General features: G+C 48.5%; 1 protein-coding gene across 4 annotated transcripts in view; it reads left to right on the top strand.

Annotated features, from left to right (window-relative positions):
- Positions 1–6,790: 6,790 nt before the first annotated feature.
- LRP4 (LDL receptor related protein 4) overlaps positions 6,791–16,894 on the top strand; it is a 53,629-nt gene continuing 43,525 nt past the window's right edge. For all 4 annotated transcript variants that reach the window (XM_025266102.3, XM_025266103.3, XM_025266104.3 and 1 more), the window contains exon 1: positions 6,791–7,033. In XM_025266102.3, coding sequence (XP_025121887.3) covers positions 6,982–7,033 — 52 coding nt within the window. In that variant the 5' untranslated portion in view covers positions 6,791–6,981. The remainder of the gene's footprint in view (positions 7,034–16,894) is intronic.

Consider the following 16,894-nt stretch of genomic DNA (forward strand, 5'->3'; position numbering starts at 1 on the left):
AAGAGGTTTTTTAGTTCCTCTTCACTTTCTGACATAAGGGTGGTGTCATCTGCATATCTGAGGTTATTGATATTTCTCCGGCAATCTTGATTCCAGCTTGTGCTTCTTCCAGCCCAGCATTTCTCATGATGTACTCTGCATATAAGTTAAATAAGCAGGGTGACAATATACAGCCTTGACGTACTCCTTTTCCTATTTGGAACCAGTCTGTTGTTCCATGTCCAGTTCTAACTGTTGCTTCCTGACCTGCATACAGGTTTCTCAAGAGGCAGGTCAGGTGGTCTGGTATTCCCAACTAGGAACCAAATCTAGGCCCTCAGTAGTGAAAGCATGGAGTCCTAACCACTGGACCACCATGGAATTCCTTGATTTCTAGTTTGATTCCTCTGTGATCAGATATAAAATCTTATATGGCTTGAATCTTTTTGCCTTTATTGAGACTTGTTTTACAATCTGGAATATGGACTACCTTAGTAAATATGCCTCAGTAGATGTCGTGGGTGCACTTTGAAAAGAATGTTTATCTTGCTATTGTGGGGTGGAGTGTTCTATAAATGTTAATTTCACAGGTTATGCATGTAGCTAAAGGACTGGAAATAAAATGTAAACAATATATTAGAAAAAGTAGACTTAAAAAATTTATGTCATTAAAAAAAAACACGATTTGAATTATCCTACTAAGTTGTGAGTTCCTGGAGGTCAGAGACAGTCTTCATTCATCTTTCAATTTCCAGAACCATGCACAGTGCCTATTAAATAGACTTTCCCCCCACTTTAGATTAATAGTCTAGAGAATGAAGGCCATCCAATCCATAGGACTTATGATTGCCTCACAGGAACCAATTCATGAAATAAATTCATTAAATAAAGAGGTCAGCAAATGGCGAGGCATCATTGAGAAGATTAAAAATCAATCAGACAGCATTGGTATCTCCTCCCTACACCTAAATACTATGTGTGACAGATCATCATAGCTTAAGAAATACCCAGAAAAAAATCAACTAACTCAACAACAGGCGTAGAGATGATGCTGCCCATAGACAAGAGAACTGGTTAGGAAGAGGAAAGAGAATCTACTAGGAATCACTAAAGAAACTCAGGATATGAACTGGAAGTTCCCAAAGTTTAGAATCTCAGGACAAAAAGCTGCAGTTGGTGTCTATTTTTTTCTCCCTCAAGTCATCTTCTATATTGTCACAGAGTTTATTGTTCTAAAATTGAAATTTGACCATGTTACTTCCTTACTTTGAAAATACTGCTGACTCACCATTGCTAGGATGAAGCAAAATTCCTTAACATGCAGACACATATATTCCTTCACAGTCTGGCTCCAATCTAGTTTTCCAGCCACTATGCCATTCACTCTTTCCTACACATGTAATTCTCTTGCCATACCTTCCTTCCTACTCACTATTCCCAAACATACTGAGCTCATTCACACCCTCTTGCTTTGGGATAAGCTCTTCTCTCCACCTAGAATGTACCTATTCCACATTTTCTGCTTAGTAAACTTGTACATAACACTTCCCTGGTGGCTTAGCAGTAAAAAATCCACCTGTAATGCAGGAGACTCGGGTTCAACCCCTGGCGGTGGGTGGTGGGAGGGTGGGGAAGATCCCCTGGAGGAGGGAATGGCAACCCACTCTAGTATTGTTACTTGGGGAATCCCATGGGCAGAGGAGCCTGGTGGACTGCAGCCCATGGGGTCACAAGAGTTGGACATGAATGAAGAGACTGAGCATGCACCAATGCAAACTCTTACACATCCTATAAGACTTTGGCAAAATGGCCCCATCTCCATGAATCCTTATTCAATATCCGATATAAAACAGAGTAAAGGCAATGAGTAAGGACAAGGCACATGTAGGGTGGTGAGCTCTGAGGCTATATGACACTGAGCTGAGAGTGGCCATAGAAGGGTCTGGGGAAACAATATTCTAAGTAGAGGATATGGCTTGTGCAAAAGTTGTGAGAAATGGTAGTGTGTTGCAGAGCTGAAAGGAAGCTAGTGTGGCTAGCGCAGAATAAACAAGGGGAAAGGTGGTCACAGAATTAAGTGGGGGTCAGCTCATGAAGGACCTCAAAGAACGTGTGAGAAGTACAGCCATTATTCTGAGTACAGCCTTTATTCTGAGTAGGAAGCATGGGAAGGTTTTTAGCCTAGTAATAACATGATCTGATTTGTTTTTTAGGAAGTCACTGTGCTGCTGTGTAGAAATGAATTATAAGGGGGCATGTGTGAAACAGACCATTTACAGAGATGTTTGAGTCACCGTTGTTACCAATGAGTATTTATTCATTGGTCCATTTGTTTATCCACCATTCTAAATTCAACTTGGCTGCTGAAATTAGCAAGATGTACTGAGACATTTGCTGCAAAAGCTCTACTTATATGTATCAGGTCAGGTGTGTGACTATCAAGCTTTCAGGAGATTTTTAAAAAATGTGCTGCTGCTGCTGCTTCTGCTAAGTTGCTTCAGTCGTGTCTGACTCTGTGCGACCCCATAGACGGCAGCCCACCAGGCTCCCCGGTCCCTGGGATTCTCCAGGCAAGAACACTGGAGTGGGTTGCCATTTCCTTCTCCAATGCATGAAAGTGAAAAGTGAAAGTGAAGTCGCTCAGTCGTGTCTGACTCTGTGCGACCTCACAGATGTAGCCCACCAGGCTCCTCCATCTATGGGATTTTCCAGGCAAGAGTACTGGAGTGGGGTGCCATGAAGTCCCATTTTTCAGGATGTGTCTCAAGTTACACCAGGGAACTGTATCAGCCATGGTACTCAGATCCTGACTCAAATACTACTGTTGACCTGGAATGTGAAAAGTGTTGGTGCTAGAAATGGTTTTGTGGAACATCTGGAATTAAAGCATAGCAATACAAACTGGACTATTTCTTTATACCTTTCTCTTCTGGTCTCTAGTAGTAGCTCCCTGAACCCAGATAAAAGCATTTGCTGCTGTTGTTGTTGTTGTTTAGTTGCTCAGTCATGTTCGACTCTTTAGGGACCTCATGGACTGTAGCCCGTCAGGCTCCTCTGTCCATGGGGATTCTCTAGGCAAGAATACTGGAATGGGTTGCCAAGCCCTCCTGCAGGGGATCTTTCCCACCCAGGGATCAAATTTGTGTCTCCTGCATTATAGGCGGATTCATTACTGCTGAGCCACCAGGGAAGCCCAGATAGAAGCATACCCATTATTAAAAAGTTACTGATATTTTTCTATAAACTCTACAGACTCTTTCCTGGCTCAGGGCCTTTGTACATACTGTTCCTTCTGCCTAGAAGACCCACCCCATCCACTCTTAGTCTTCTGAATCTTACTCAGCATGAGTGTTAGTGCCTCTGACAGGCCTTCCCTGAACCCCCAAATCTAAACAGGCTCTGTCCATTTCCTTGAATACCCATAGCATTTATAGCTTTAAATTCATTTGTGAGATTATTCTTTTAATGCCTCTGTATACTTGTAGCCTCCCCAACTTGGACTTTAAGTTCCAGGGACGCAATATATCTAGTTACCATTGCTTCTACAGTGCCTGGGACATAAGATACTCAAAATAAATACCCCCACTAGGTGAGTTAATACTAGTAATAGCCAACCCTGGACAGATAGGTATAGACTCTTCAGCTCCTTTAGTTGTGCTTTCTCTTGTTTTCCATTTTATAGCTTTAAGATCTCCCTCCTCCATTCACTCAAGAACGTGAGTCCAGCGATGGAGCAATTTTTTGCAGACTCATGCTCTTAATTTTTTTAACCAAGGTTTCTCAACCTCAGAACTATTAACATTTCGGGCTGGAAAATTATTTGTTGTGAGGAGAGATATCCTGCTTATTGGTCTCTGTTCATCATTCACCAGTAATACTTGCTCCCAAAAATGTCATCAGGTATTGCCCCATGTTGGCAAAAATCATTCCTGGTTGAGAATCACTGGTTTAAAGTGTCAAGTGTCAAGCCTGTTAGAAGAATTACTTTTAGAATTCAGGTTGTTGAATGATGCCTGGGTTAGAGGAGGATTCTACCAACCCAAATGGATCAAAATAATGCCCATTTCTATTTTGTTTCTGTAGCACTTCCTGTGTGTCCTTTGAAAAGGCCATTTAGTGACGGTCTAATTCAAGGCAATATTCTGATCTTTGAAATGCAGTCTCCTGGTCCGTCCTAGAAGGATGAAGGAAATAGGGGTGGTGTTTCTGAGGAAACCAATGCCTCTGAGACCCCCTCTGGAATTGGCAATCCCCTACAACTTTCCTAGGGGCATGTCCCAGAGGACAATAAAAGGGAGACAAACAGCCCATTCTAGCATGCTTTTCAGGATCTCTCACTACAAACAAGAAAGTCTGAGAGGCCTGGTAAAAATAAATATGGCTTAGCCCTCCTGGCACAAGAGCAGTTTCTGACAGCCAAGACTTAACTCACCCTAGGGGGTGACCCAGCCAGGGACCATGCACGAAGTTCATTTCTACCCATTGATATTCCCAGTGACTCACAGCAGCTGGGGACGGCTCTGTACACCAGGACTGTGCCGAACCATGGAGGAGGAGGGCTTGGGATGCACACAGAAAATGCAGTCTCTTGAGCCTGAGTCAGAGAGGGATAGCCAGCCTCCCTGCTCCCAGAAAAACAACACAAATCATGCCTTCTGGAAAGGAACCTGTCTTTTGAATGCAGAGTGGAAACTGTTTATAAATTCTTAATCCCCTGACAGTGAAAGTATGGTGACCGCCTGTTCTGGATTTTTGGGGACAAATGTATTCATTATACCACATGTCCTCAGTTTTCATGTGGGGAAAAAAAGAATATGGCCTCCAGAATCACGAGGTCTTCCTCAATAGGTCAAAAAGCAAGCCTTCATAAGCAACATATACTGAAACCCTGAGACCAATGAAAGCTGCATCAGAAATGTTGTGGAGAGAGGGATTGAGAATCAGCCTCTACTTTTCACTTTTTTCTCCTTGGATTTTAGGCTAAGATGACACAGGTCTTAAAGGTTGACTGTTTACCCAGCAGTAAGATCAAGTAAACCTGATCTGACTCGACTGCCGCCATCAGACAGCAAGAAGAACTACACACAGAAAACGCCTGTGTTAGTTACCATGGTGACGTTAGTTCAACCACATTTCATCTGTGTAAAAATTTCAGGCAAAACAGGATAGAGAAATATTGGCTAAGAAGTAGTGAATACCGCATTTCTTTCTTGCTATTGCGAACTTAATATTAGCTTTGGTCAAAGATGATAATTTGAAGTGAAATCCTTGGAAAAATTGCAGAGAAGCAAGGATGAAATGGTGACCAATCCATTGGAGAAATCTAATATTCTCTTTGCACTGTACCAAATTACTTTCCCCTCGGCTAACATGGGGTATTTGGGGCTTCCTGACTCTATTTACTAGTGAGAGGAAAGTGGTTTAAGAAAATTGCTGATGACCCAAAGGCAGAAACTGCTGGCATACTAGCTTGGATAGAAAAATGGTATACTGGACCCTAAGGAAGCTCCAATACTTTGGTGACCTGATGCAAAGAACTGACTCATTGGAAAAGACCCCGATGCTGGGAAAGAATGAAGGCAGGAGGAGAAGAGGACAACAGAGGATGAGATGGTTGGATGGCATCACCGACCCAATGGACATGAGTTTGAGTAAGCTCTGGCAGTTGGTGATAGACAGGGAGGCCTGGTGTGCTGCATTCTATGGGGTCGCAAAGAGTCGGACACGACTGAGCAACTGAACTGAACTGAAGGACGTCAGGGACTTGGACAAAAGAAGCAGGACAAGATTCAACCTAGAAAATGGAAGGTGGTAACAAAATTAATCCATATTATTAATATATGCTGAAGAGAGGCACAGGCCACAAAACAAAGACAAGAGAGAAATTTACAACTTTATATACTAACCCCAAAGTTAAATATTGCTAGAAGGCTCTAGAGACTGGAGCTGGGAGGAGGCTGAGATCTCTGAGAGGATACCACTGCAAGTAAAGACAACTTCCTTACCCCCTTCCTTCCTTGCTAGGATCAGAAAATCAAAGAAGGTGAAGAGGCTAACCACGCTGATTTACAAAGACAGCGAGGAGGAACTACGTCTGGCCAATTCTGGACGTCTGAGCTGGGGCGACAGGACCCAGACAACCACCTCAGGAAATGAGTACATGAAAAGGGGAGGTCGTGGAATTCTTTAGCCCTCGAACAGCGCTGCCTAGACTGGGGGCCGGGGTGGCGGGGGAGGGCAGGGGCGGAGAAAAATCTCAGAAAAGGAATTTTGACAGTGAGAACGCTAGTGAAGATGCAGCACTCCAGGCCCCCTGATGGCCCTTGTTTGATGTCAATGAAGCCCGAGAGGATTATGCATTAGCAAGCCTTGCGTATCCTGAGACATCAATAAAGTCTGGACTCGGGGCCGGTAGGGGGGCCGGGGTCACGTCCAGGCGACTCGGGTCAGCTTGGGTGCACCACTCTGGCCCAAAACTAGAGTGAGCGGGGATCCGAGAGTTGCCGCTTCGATGACACCCTTTTTTTTTTTTTTTTTAAAGTTAAGGACATTCGAGCAGTAGTAACGGGGACACTGCGTGGGGTGGGGTGGGGGGTCTCTCTCGAGGGCTAGGAATGTGGGGGTGGCTTGCAGAGGAACTGGGCCAGCGCTGGAGGCGCCGGCGGGTGGGGTCCGGGGACCGGGAGGCGGGGGCCGAGGGCGGGAAGGGGCCGGGCCGGCGCGGGGGGCGGGACCAGGCGCGGTGGCGGTGGCGGGGGCTGCGGCGCTGGGGGCGGGGCGGCAGGGCCCGGGACACCCCCCTCCCGGTCCCCTGGCGGGGCGGCTTCGGCTCGGCCCGCACTGGAGGCAGCAGCAAGCCGGAGGCGACCGGCGGGGAGCGCCCGCAGCCGTGGACCGGGACGCGGCCCCTGAGGGGGGAGCCTCCGCCGATACCCTCCGGCGCGCCGTCCCGCGGGAGCCGGCGGAACCCCCGGGCCGGCAGGGAGCGCCGGCGGCGGCACCATGAGGCGGCCGTGCGGCGCGCTGCTGCTTGGCGCCCTGCTCTGCGCACACGGTAAGCGGCGCCGCCGCGCTCGCGCGCACCCGCCAGCCGGGAAAGTTTGTCCCCGGGCTCCGGCCACTGCAGGACTCAACCTTCCGAGAGCTGAACAGCGCGGGCTGGGGCCTGAGAGCCCCTCGCCCTCTCACTCCAAGCAGTTCGCCCGGAGATCGTGTGCTGGGGAAAGGGACCGGGAGCTCTCCACCGCCCCCCCCCCTCCCCGCCCCCGACTCCTCCAGCCCGAGATGGGGCAGTGGCGACCGAGGAGCTCCCCGGGCTCGGGTCTGGGCCAGGCTGGGTGGAGGCTGTGTGTGTTGCGGGGAGGGGGGGGGTCGGGGGGAGATCCAAGGCGCTCGCCCCCTCCTTCCCTCGCTGCTCTTTGAAGAGCTGGGGTGCTTCCCGTTTCGGGTTGACCCACGGTCTCTGTGTCCTTGGTGCGAATGAATGTGTGCGAAGAAAGGGAGGCGGGGAAGGATGGTCGCTAAAGCACAAATTGTAAATAGTCTTCCTTCCAGGGTCCGGGGTGGAGGGGGGTCTCAGGAGGATTGAGAAGAGAGGCTCCAGTGGAATCTGAATACTTGAGCTCAGGAGATTCCTCCCGATTCGAGGAGCAGCTGCTCGGACTCCGGACCACGCTCCCGCCGAGGGTCCTCGGGCACTGCTCGCTCGCAGCATCCCCACTTAGTGGTGTTTTGGGTTCCCTCTCCTGGCTGTGACCAATCAGTTTCCTGCCCTGGATCCTTCCCGGAGGAGGGGGAGGGGGAAACAGGGTTGGAAAAGGGGGCAGAGGGACAGAGGGAAGAAACTGCTGGAAGGCTCCCGCAGACCCTTCCTTGCTGGGACAGGGGGGCGGGTGTCGCCGAACCTCACCAGGCAGCCCCCTACCCCACCCCCCGGCCCGCGCGGTGGCCCTCGGGGAAGCTGGAGGGATGGCAAGAGGACTGCTGCCTCATCTGCTCCTTATTAATAACTTGTTTGGTGCCCGAACGCAACTGTTGTGTGCGATGACGGCTCCGGTGGAATCTGTTTCTCGGCAGCCGGCTACGACCGTGGGTGCACCCCGTGATTTAGCAGCTGCCTCTAGTTGGTGCCCGAAGATCAAAGAACTTTGATCTTTGAACCCCAACCCTATTCACCCACCTCTGTTCAACCGAGGTGTGGGGGGGTGGGAAGACGGTGGTGGTGGAATCTGAGTCTTCCCATTCTCCCCCCGCAGCCGGGATGAGGCGCTGGACGGGGTTCAGAGTGATGGGGACTGGAGACCACGGCCTCCTAGCCGATTCTTTCTTTAACGTAAAGGGAGTGCGTGTGGAAATAGTGCAGATTTCGGAACTTGCCTGGCAGGGCGTGGAGATGCCTGAACACTTGTTTTAAAGATTGGTTTACCTCCCAAATCCAAAACAGAGTCTCTGCCTGTTATTTAGACAACCCGTGGGTTTTCAGTGACTTTTTCCATGCCCACACTAAGCCCACCAAGCGCTTAACTCCTCCTCTCGGAGTAGCAGCGCGGCGACCACGTTCCTCTCTGGACTGTCCTCTCCCCCTCCGGGGTTCTCTCCTCGAAGGTTATTTGTAGCCTCTTTGGCGTGTCGGGACAGCGGCCCTACTAGGGTAGGAATGTAGCTGCTCTTCCCACCACATGGGCCCCTTAAAGGGACAGCTATGCTTTTTGGGGGCTTTTCCCCTTCGGGCTGCGAGGCAAGAGGAGGGAGCTTTCCTCCCTGCCCCCTGGAGGAAGTTTTGAAAAAGATCAAGGGAAATGGCATGGCACTGAAGGAAAAAAAAAAAAGGGTGGGGGGGCGCGGGCGGGCGCTAAAACGGATACCAACAAAGCCAGAGAGGAGATTGTCGCCTTCTGCCCTAGGGAAAGGGGAGCTGGAAGGTTCCGGGGGAGACTGGCCAAGAGGATTTTATTGCTCCAGAGCTGTCAAAACTGCATACACTACATCTGCATTGAGAACCGGGGTAGAAAATTGTGTATATTCTGTGCTTCACAGAAGAAGGATAGGAGGGTTCTTGGCCACTCTTCTGGTTCTTTTCAAGGTCAAGATATTTAATGGAAACTTCAAGGCATGGGAGGCTCTCTGTGTATGTGCCCAAGGACCCTCAGTGGCACCAGGATCTAAACTTTGCCTAGCCTGCTGCTGAGCCATCCTCGGAGGCTTGGAAGAGACAGATTCATGGTTCACCAGTGAGACTGTGCAGTCATTCAACCAAAAGTACCTATGTTCCAGGTGCTCAAGGGGGAATTCAGTGGGTCATAGTCGACCAGTTAGACAGATCTGACCTCAGCTAGGAATGAATTCAAGACACTAAAATTCAAGGCACTGATTTGGATGCTGCTAGTACTTGGGACTTTTCCTAGAGCCTGTGGGATTGGCCTGAACCTGTGTAATACTCCTAAAGATTTTTGGAAGGAAACTTGATAACTGGTAATAGCCCTGGGTATCTTCCTGTTGAGGGTTGAGGTGAGGCCTCGGACAATCCACCACCATTTGAAGAGCGAAAGCCCTGTTTGTCTTGGAGATCTCTTCCAGGTAAGTTTTGGTACATAGAGGGTTATTTGTGAGGCTGAGTGACAAAGAGTGGAGCTGAGACTGGTCTCCTTTCTGTCTGGTGTTGTCACGGTGCTCTGTTGACCTTGTCCCTGATCTTACTGGGCTTGTGAAAGATGCCTGGCTTGTCGCTGATTTTGGATTTCCTCTTCTGTCCCCTGTTGAGTATCAGATAACGTCTTTGGGACTGGCACATGGTATTAAGAATGACAGGTGCAAGGCGACTGAGTAAGGCCATGTCTAATACTGAGCATGGTGGACTTGCCCATCTTCTGGGCCAGCGGAGAACACAGGACGTTACAGAGGACAGGATGTTTTACTGGCCTTTCTCGTTCTTTTTAACGGGTTGACTGCTAATCTTGATCCCTAAGAAGAAGGAAGATGGGAGAGGCTGGCTATGTTGCTTCTCCTTTGAAGGCAGGATCAATCCTAGGGGCTTCCAAAAGAGGGGCAGAATTTTGGAGACTACTTTAAGAAGTAGTCTTGTCTTTTTTTTGTGTTTGGACACATCTCATAATTTTGTGACCGTTCCATGCCCGTGACCGACTAGGTCTGTTAGCCTGTTCCAACCACGGTCTCTACATTCCTTGACACAGTTTACTACGAGTTTTGTCACAGTTGTCTGGACATGGGGCATCTGGCCCCAGATTGTGTCTGGATTACCATCTCATCTTCAGTATTGGAAACCTTTCTCCCTTTCTCAGCCTGGTGGGATTCAGTGTCCCAGGAAAGACTTCATGCCGACTGGTTGGCTGGCAGAGCCAGGGTTTGGCCCTATAAATAGCTCTGATGAATGCCTGTGCTTGCCACTCTCCTTCCAGCTTCGAGCTGACAGGGTCAGGTTCTTTTTCCCCAGCACTCTCAGGAGCATTCCCTGAACTGGGCTCTGCACCCATTCATTTGTTCATTCATTCCCTGGACACACATTTGTCAAGTGCTAATCTAATCCCTGCATGCACAGCTCCATGATCAAGAAGCGCAGGCAGTTTGAATCTTGGCTTCACCACGTCTTGGTGATCCTGTATAAAACACTTGATCACCTTGAACTTCAGGGTTCATATCTGTAAGGAAAGGGCTGGAATGGTAATAAACTATTATGCAAGGATCCTGTAAAAATTAAATGAGATAATAGTACGTTCAAACCATTCAGCACAGAGTCCCACAGATAAATGTTGGTTGTTTGCTAGCGTGCTTGCAGAAATGGATTAGAGATGGGTTTCGCCTTTGGACTATGGGAATCAGGCAAACAAGTAGTTGAACTACAGTGTCATGTGCCAAAATGGAGGCTCAGCCCTTCATTCAGTTAAGCTGGGTTTTGCTCTCTCTCTTTTCTTTAAGATCATGCCCTTTCTTTCCCCACTTGAACATCTAATGAAACTTAAGCATATTTCTCTCCTATCCACACTTCAGAAAAGAAGTCTGTGGAGCTCTGCTGCAAGTCTAGCGGGCTCACTCTGCCTCAGTTCCCCTGGGTCAGAGCCTGGGAGGCGGGGCTTTCCTCTGAGAGCATCCCCGTGGTTGGGGTTGCAGCCAGCCATCTCGCCCTAAGGTTGCTGTGACCCGGGGTGAGAGGTGCTGGCAGAGGTCTCCTGGAGCGGCAACCATTTAGAATTCCAGGCTCTTCCTCCCACTGGCCTGGGAAAGGACAAGCCCCAGAGCTCATAAGGTAGTAATTGCCCCAATTTGGGGGCCGGGCCGCTGTGGGGCTGCCTTCCTTCACGACTACTGTCTTCAATCCGGAATCCTGTTGGGATGCAGGGAGAATAGATTGGAGTCTCAAGCCCATGACCCAGCCCCCAGCCTCTCCACCCGTCGAGTTTGACCCCTGTAGTGTCTTTGTTTTTTCCATTTAAGTTGGTGCCACTGATGTGATGGTTGGGGTGAGGGGGTGCGGGGGAGCTGCGGAAAGTTGACCGTAACCAAGAGCAGCCAAGAGCAGCCGTTCAAAAGAGCTGATTCTCTAGCTTTCCCGGCAGTCCTTTGACTCCATTTTCTGTTCTGCATTTTTGATTTAGCAAGAAGCAAACATCCTGGGTGCCCTTGGGCACCTTTTACGCCCTTCCGAGCAAACTTCATTCTTTCACGGCACGTAGGCATTCCCATCCTCACTCACAGCTGAGTGGATCGCCCACCAGCTGCCCTGACACCCTGCTCCCTGCTCGTTCAGGTTAGAGTGAGGAGGGGAAGGGCGCTGCCCGAGCCCCAGTGAAGAAAGCCTCATCGGGGACTCGCTGCAAGCCCAGACACAGCCCACCGGAGCTCCCCCCTCACCTCTGTGCAGAGCCGGGAGGATCGGAGTTGCGAGCAAAGCCGGAAACAAAAGCCTGGGAGCAAACCTCCCATCTGGCGGAGAGGCAGCACAAAGGTGCTGCTGCATAATTTATCACTGGAGGTTTCCTGGGGCTGGGGAAGCTCCTGGCCCTAGAACCTTTTGGTGGAGGAGAGGGTCCCCCACTGCCTCCCATCTGGGTGAAGGGCCAGGCAGGTACAGGGTAGAGAGACACCTGATTAGCAGTGAAATAAAGACGCTTCGCGGCAAAGGCAATGGCACCCCACTCCAGTACTTTTGCCTAGAAAATCCCATGGACGGAGGAGCCTGGTAGGCTGCAGTCCATGGGGTCACTAGAGTTGGACACGACTGAGCGACTTCACTTTCACTTTTCACTTTCATGCATTGGAGAAGGAAATGGCAACCCACTCCAGTGTTCTTGCCTGGAGAATCCCAGGGATGGGAGGCCTGGTGGGCTGCCGTCTATGGGGTCGCACAGAGTCGGACACGACTGAAGCAACACAGCAGCAGCAGCAGCAAAGACGCTTCGAGGTTGGAAGGAGCTCCAGTGATCTCTCCTTGCTCAGTTGCTCCACTTCCTGCCAGGCCTGCAGGGCAGGGGGTAGGGGAAATGCTCCGAATAGTCCCCTCCTTGGCCCCAGCCTGGGGAGCCGACTGTCACCATGTCCTGGATGAGGACAAGAAATAGTTTCTCTGTTGGGTTGACTACGGCCTGCTGGAAATCAAATACAGATGCTGGGTTCTAATAGCCATACATCTAGCAAATAAGAAGGGCTTCCCAGGTGGCTGAATGGTAAGGAATCTGCCTGCCAAGCAGGAGACGTGGGTTCAATCCCTGGATTGGGAAGATCCCCTGGAGAAGGAACTGGCAAGCCACTCCAGTATGCTTGCCAGGAAAATCCCGTGGACAGAGGAGCCTGGCAGGCTATCAGTCCTTGGGGTCGCAAAAGAGTCGGACACAACTTAGCAACAACAGCAACAAAGCAAATAAGAAAGGGGAGTTTCCTCCTCTTTCCACTCCCCCCTCCCCACAACCCCACACTTACCTGCTGTTTAAACAAGAAATTTCAGCCACAGGTTCAGAGAAGCAAAAAAAGTGAATGGCTTTAAAATATACCTCCCTCAAATGAGAATTTCTGCTCCTCTGGGAGTGATCTCTGGTGACCATTTTTGCATAGCAAGTTGGGACATGTAGTCCAAAAATGACGAATGGACTTCTGGGGCAGTTAACACTGGTGAATCTCTTTTCTGTATTGCCGGCGCTGTGATAAGTGTTAGCATGTTTTATCACATTTACTCCTCACCGTATCCTTACTAGGAAGATTCTGGTAGATTCCGGTCTTACAGATGGGAAGGTAAGGCTTGAGCCATTTGCTGTCATACAGCTAGTGAGTAACTGCCCCAGGATCTGAACCCAGAGCCTGAGCTGTTAACCCTCTAATCCACACTGGCTCTTAGAACAGACTCTTTTATATCTAAGCTAAACCAGAAGACCCTGATCGGGACTGGTCTCTGTTTTATCTCAGATTGACCTCTCCTCTCTGTTTTCAGTCTTCATCTTCTCAGAGAATCCCAGTGCATAAAGAATTACCTATCAGGTGCTTTTTTTTTTTTTTTTTTTTGATGGAGGGAGGCTTTAAGAAGCTCCCAGGAGATGTGGTTTGTTGCTCTTTGAAGCCATGTGTTATCCTGTGGGCCTTGGGTTTTGAGAGGTAGGGGGAGGGGAGAGCAATATTCTGAGCAGTCTCTCAGTGAGCACAGCCGCCTCCAAGCCCTGCTGGATTTGTGGAGTCTTGTTGACTGAGCTCCTGGGCAGGGTGAGGAGACTTCTGAGGACCTGTATGGAGACATAGCTACATTACTGGGTTGAGAGAGAAGATGCAGATGGAGATGGTGGTATTAACAGCAACAACAACAAAGAGTAGCTGCTATGATGTACTTTGTATGTATTATTTCATTTAAACCTCCTATCAACCCTATGAAATGGGTACTACCACCACCCCCATTTCACAAAAAAGGAAACTAATCCATGTCTAAGTTGCTCTGAAATTTAGGTTCTAAATGCTCTTGTCTATGCTTGCCTCCTAGGAATTGGTTGATGACAGATTAGGTAAGGATAAAGGATGCCATGTACTTCAAGCTCCCCCAGAGAAGGGCCGTAAAGCAGGACTGTGGTCACAGGACTCTCCCCCGTCTCTTCCTGAGGCCACGTATGCCGCCAACTTAACACATGGGAGCAGCACTGCAGCTTGGCAGACAGTCGAGTTTTTAGACGTCTCAAGCCCTGAAATATTAGGGCTTAATCAAGGGGTGGCTGGATAAGACAGGCTGAGTGAGTCAGATTCTGTAAAAGTAATAGTAGGCGCCGTCATTTATTGAGAGCTTAGTATATGCTATGGGCTTTTTATGAATTAACTAATTCAATTCTCATAACACCCATGGGAGGTAGGGGCTCTTATCCCAGTTTTCCAAATGAAAAGCTAAGGTAGAAATTAAATAACATGCCCAGGTCCGATGGCCAGTAACTAGCTTCGTTATGTTCCCGTGTTCTTGACACTGTGCTCTTCTGCCTCAAAACTTTGGAAGCTGATCTTACTTCTTTTCTGTGTTTGAAACTGGCAAGAGAGGACTGAACTTGCTGGGACTGATAGTCATGTGTCTCACGGTGTCACTTTTGAGAGGGCCCTCGAGGAGAAGAGTTTATCAGATAGATTTTCAAACTAGGTAAGATTGGCCTCAAGGGATCAAGAGACAGAGATACAGAAAGTTACGGATGTCAGTAACTCAGCCTGATAACACAGCAAATGAAAGGAACTCTTTTTGGAGAAAGGAGTGAACTTAAACTTTGCCTGGATACAAGTAGGTAGCCACCTTAAAAAGAAGATTCTTGCTTTCTTGAGTATAGGGTAAGTCGGAAATAACCACTTTTATTTCTCATGTTCTGGGCCTCCTCTTTTCCTCTGACTTCAGCTCTCACAGGATTCTCAAGGAATTTGTCATTTTTTTTTCATTTTACAAACTTATATGATCCATACTACATGCAAGCATTGAGCGACGCACTGAATACAGATACAAAGCTCCATATCATACAGTTCCAACTGCCAAGAGACTTCTGGTCTAGTAGGAGAACAGTGGTCCCACAGTGGGCTAAGTGCTGCCATAGAGGAGACACCAGGGGCCCCTGAGCACAGGGCAGACGCTTTCAGTTAAGTCAGGCTCCACGGATCCAGGTTGGGCAGCATCAGGAAAGGGTTCACGTCCTGGCCTCCTGCTCTCAACCATTTTCCTTGTTTGGTATTGGTTCCAGGGTTTTTTTTGTGTGCAAGCTCCGTCCTCTCAAACAATGGCTGTATAGAAACCTGGGTCTCTCCTGACTCCAGGTGTCTCTTGGGTGAGACCAGATCCATTTCCATGTGGCTTTTGGCTGCTACCCCTTTTGGTTATGTCAGTTTTGTCTTGCTGCACGGGCCTCCCTTTCAGTGGAAGATAACCTGCCCAAGTAAGCTGAGTAACCTGCCCAAGGATTGGTCTCTTGATTGGCCTGGGTGTAGTTTAGGGTCATTTCAAACAACTTATCCTCATTAAATAAGGTTTGTATCTTCATCATGGCTGCCAGTTGATAGGAAAGAAGACAGCATTGGAGAAAAGAACAGTGTTTAAGAAAACCATTCCTGGTGGCCCAGTGGCTAAGACCCTGTGTTCCCAAGGCAGGGGGCCTGGGTTTGATCCCTGTTCAGGGACCTAGATCCCTCATGTTGCAGCTAAAGGACCCGCATGCTGCGACAAAGATGGAAGATCCCAAATGCTGCAACTGAGACCTGGTACAGCCAAACAAAGAAACAAATATTTTTGAAAAAAAGAAAAACGTCCTTCACTTATATGAGTGATGCTCTCTCCCTTTCCCATTGTAATCACTTCCATGCTGCGAGAGCTGGCATATCCCTATACTCACAGGACAGCCCTTAAGCCTTCTCATTTCTGGTTCAACTTGAAAAAGCTGCTCTGTAGCTGTGTATAGTCACTGGACACCTTGGGCCTCCAGTGAAGGTGTGGTCCCTCCTGAGCTGAGCGTTCTGTGAGGTGGTGAGGAGCAGCGCCTCTCCAACTTGAGTGTGCCTCAGTGAGAAGCTTTACTGAAAGTCCGGATGCTGAGACCATAGTAACAGAAGAATATTGGTTTAAGGATCAGAATGGGGCTGCCCTCCTGGCTCTCCTACTTAACCTATGACCTCGGCCAAAGCAGATGACTTACCTGTTAAAAGGGTACGACTGTAATGATGAAATGAGAACACAAATGTGTGTGCAAAAGTAGCTTGCAAACTGCTAAGAGAAACTGCAGAATTTAATCATTTGTTGTGTGAAGTCCTGTCTTTGTCCGGACCAACACAATACTGAGGCGCTTATTCAAAGGACTAGGGTTCCATACTCTCCTTGCTTCGCTACTTGACCTTAGAGCAAGAGGAATGGGCCTTTAGCCTTGGCAGTAGCCAGAAGGAGAGGTCACTGCTTGAAATCCATAAACTCTCTGTGCATTTGCTAAATGAGACTGCAGAAAGAAGGACTCGGAAATTCCAGTATTACCAATTCCCTTTTCGGATCTCAGAGATTTGGAAACTCTCATAATAGCAATACCATGTATCGGGAGGCAGTATCATGAGGGGATTAAGAGCAGAGGGTCTGGAATTGACCTGCCTGTGTGTGAGTGCTGGCTCCAACCCTTAGTATCTGTATGACTTGTCAACAGACTTCCCCTCCCTGGGTCTCAGAGTCCTCACCTGTAAGATGGTGATAATAATAACACACCTGCCAGGACTGTTGAGAGCCTTCGGTGATGTAGAATAAGAAAAGTATTTTAGAAGAGCATTTGGAGAGCATGTGGTAAATATTCAGTGAGTGGTGGCTGTATTTTTATAAAGCTTTCGCTGTGTGCTGGCCCTTTGCTAAGAAGTTTACATGGATTTTTAAAATTTAAAACATTTTTTTAAAAGTATTTATTAAAAAAAAAAAAAAAAGCATTTACTTATATATTTG

Source organism: Bubalus bubalis, chromosome 16 (genome assembly GCF_019923935.1).
Source record: "Bubalus bubalis isolate 160015118507 breed Murrah chromosome 16, NDDB_SH_1, whole genome shotgun sequence".
In the NCBI taxonomy this organism is placed as follows: domain Eukaryota; kingdom Metazoa; phylum Chordata; class Mammalia; order Artiodactyla; family Bovidae; genus Bubalus; species Bubalus bubalis.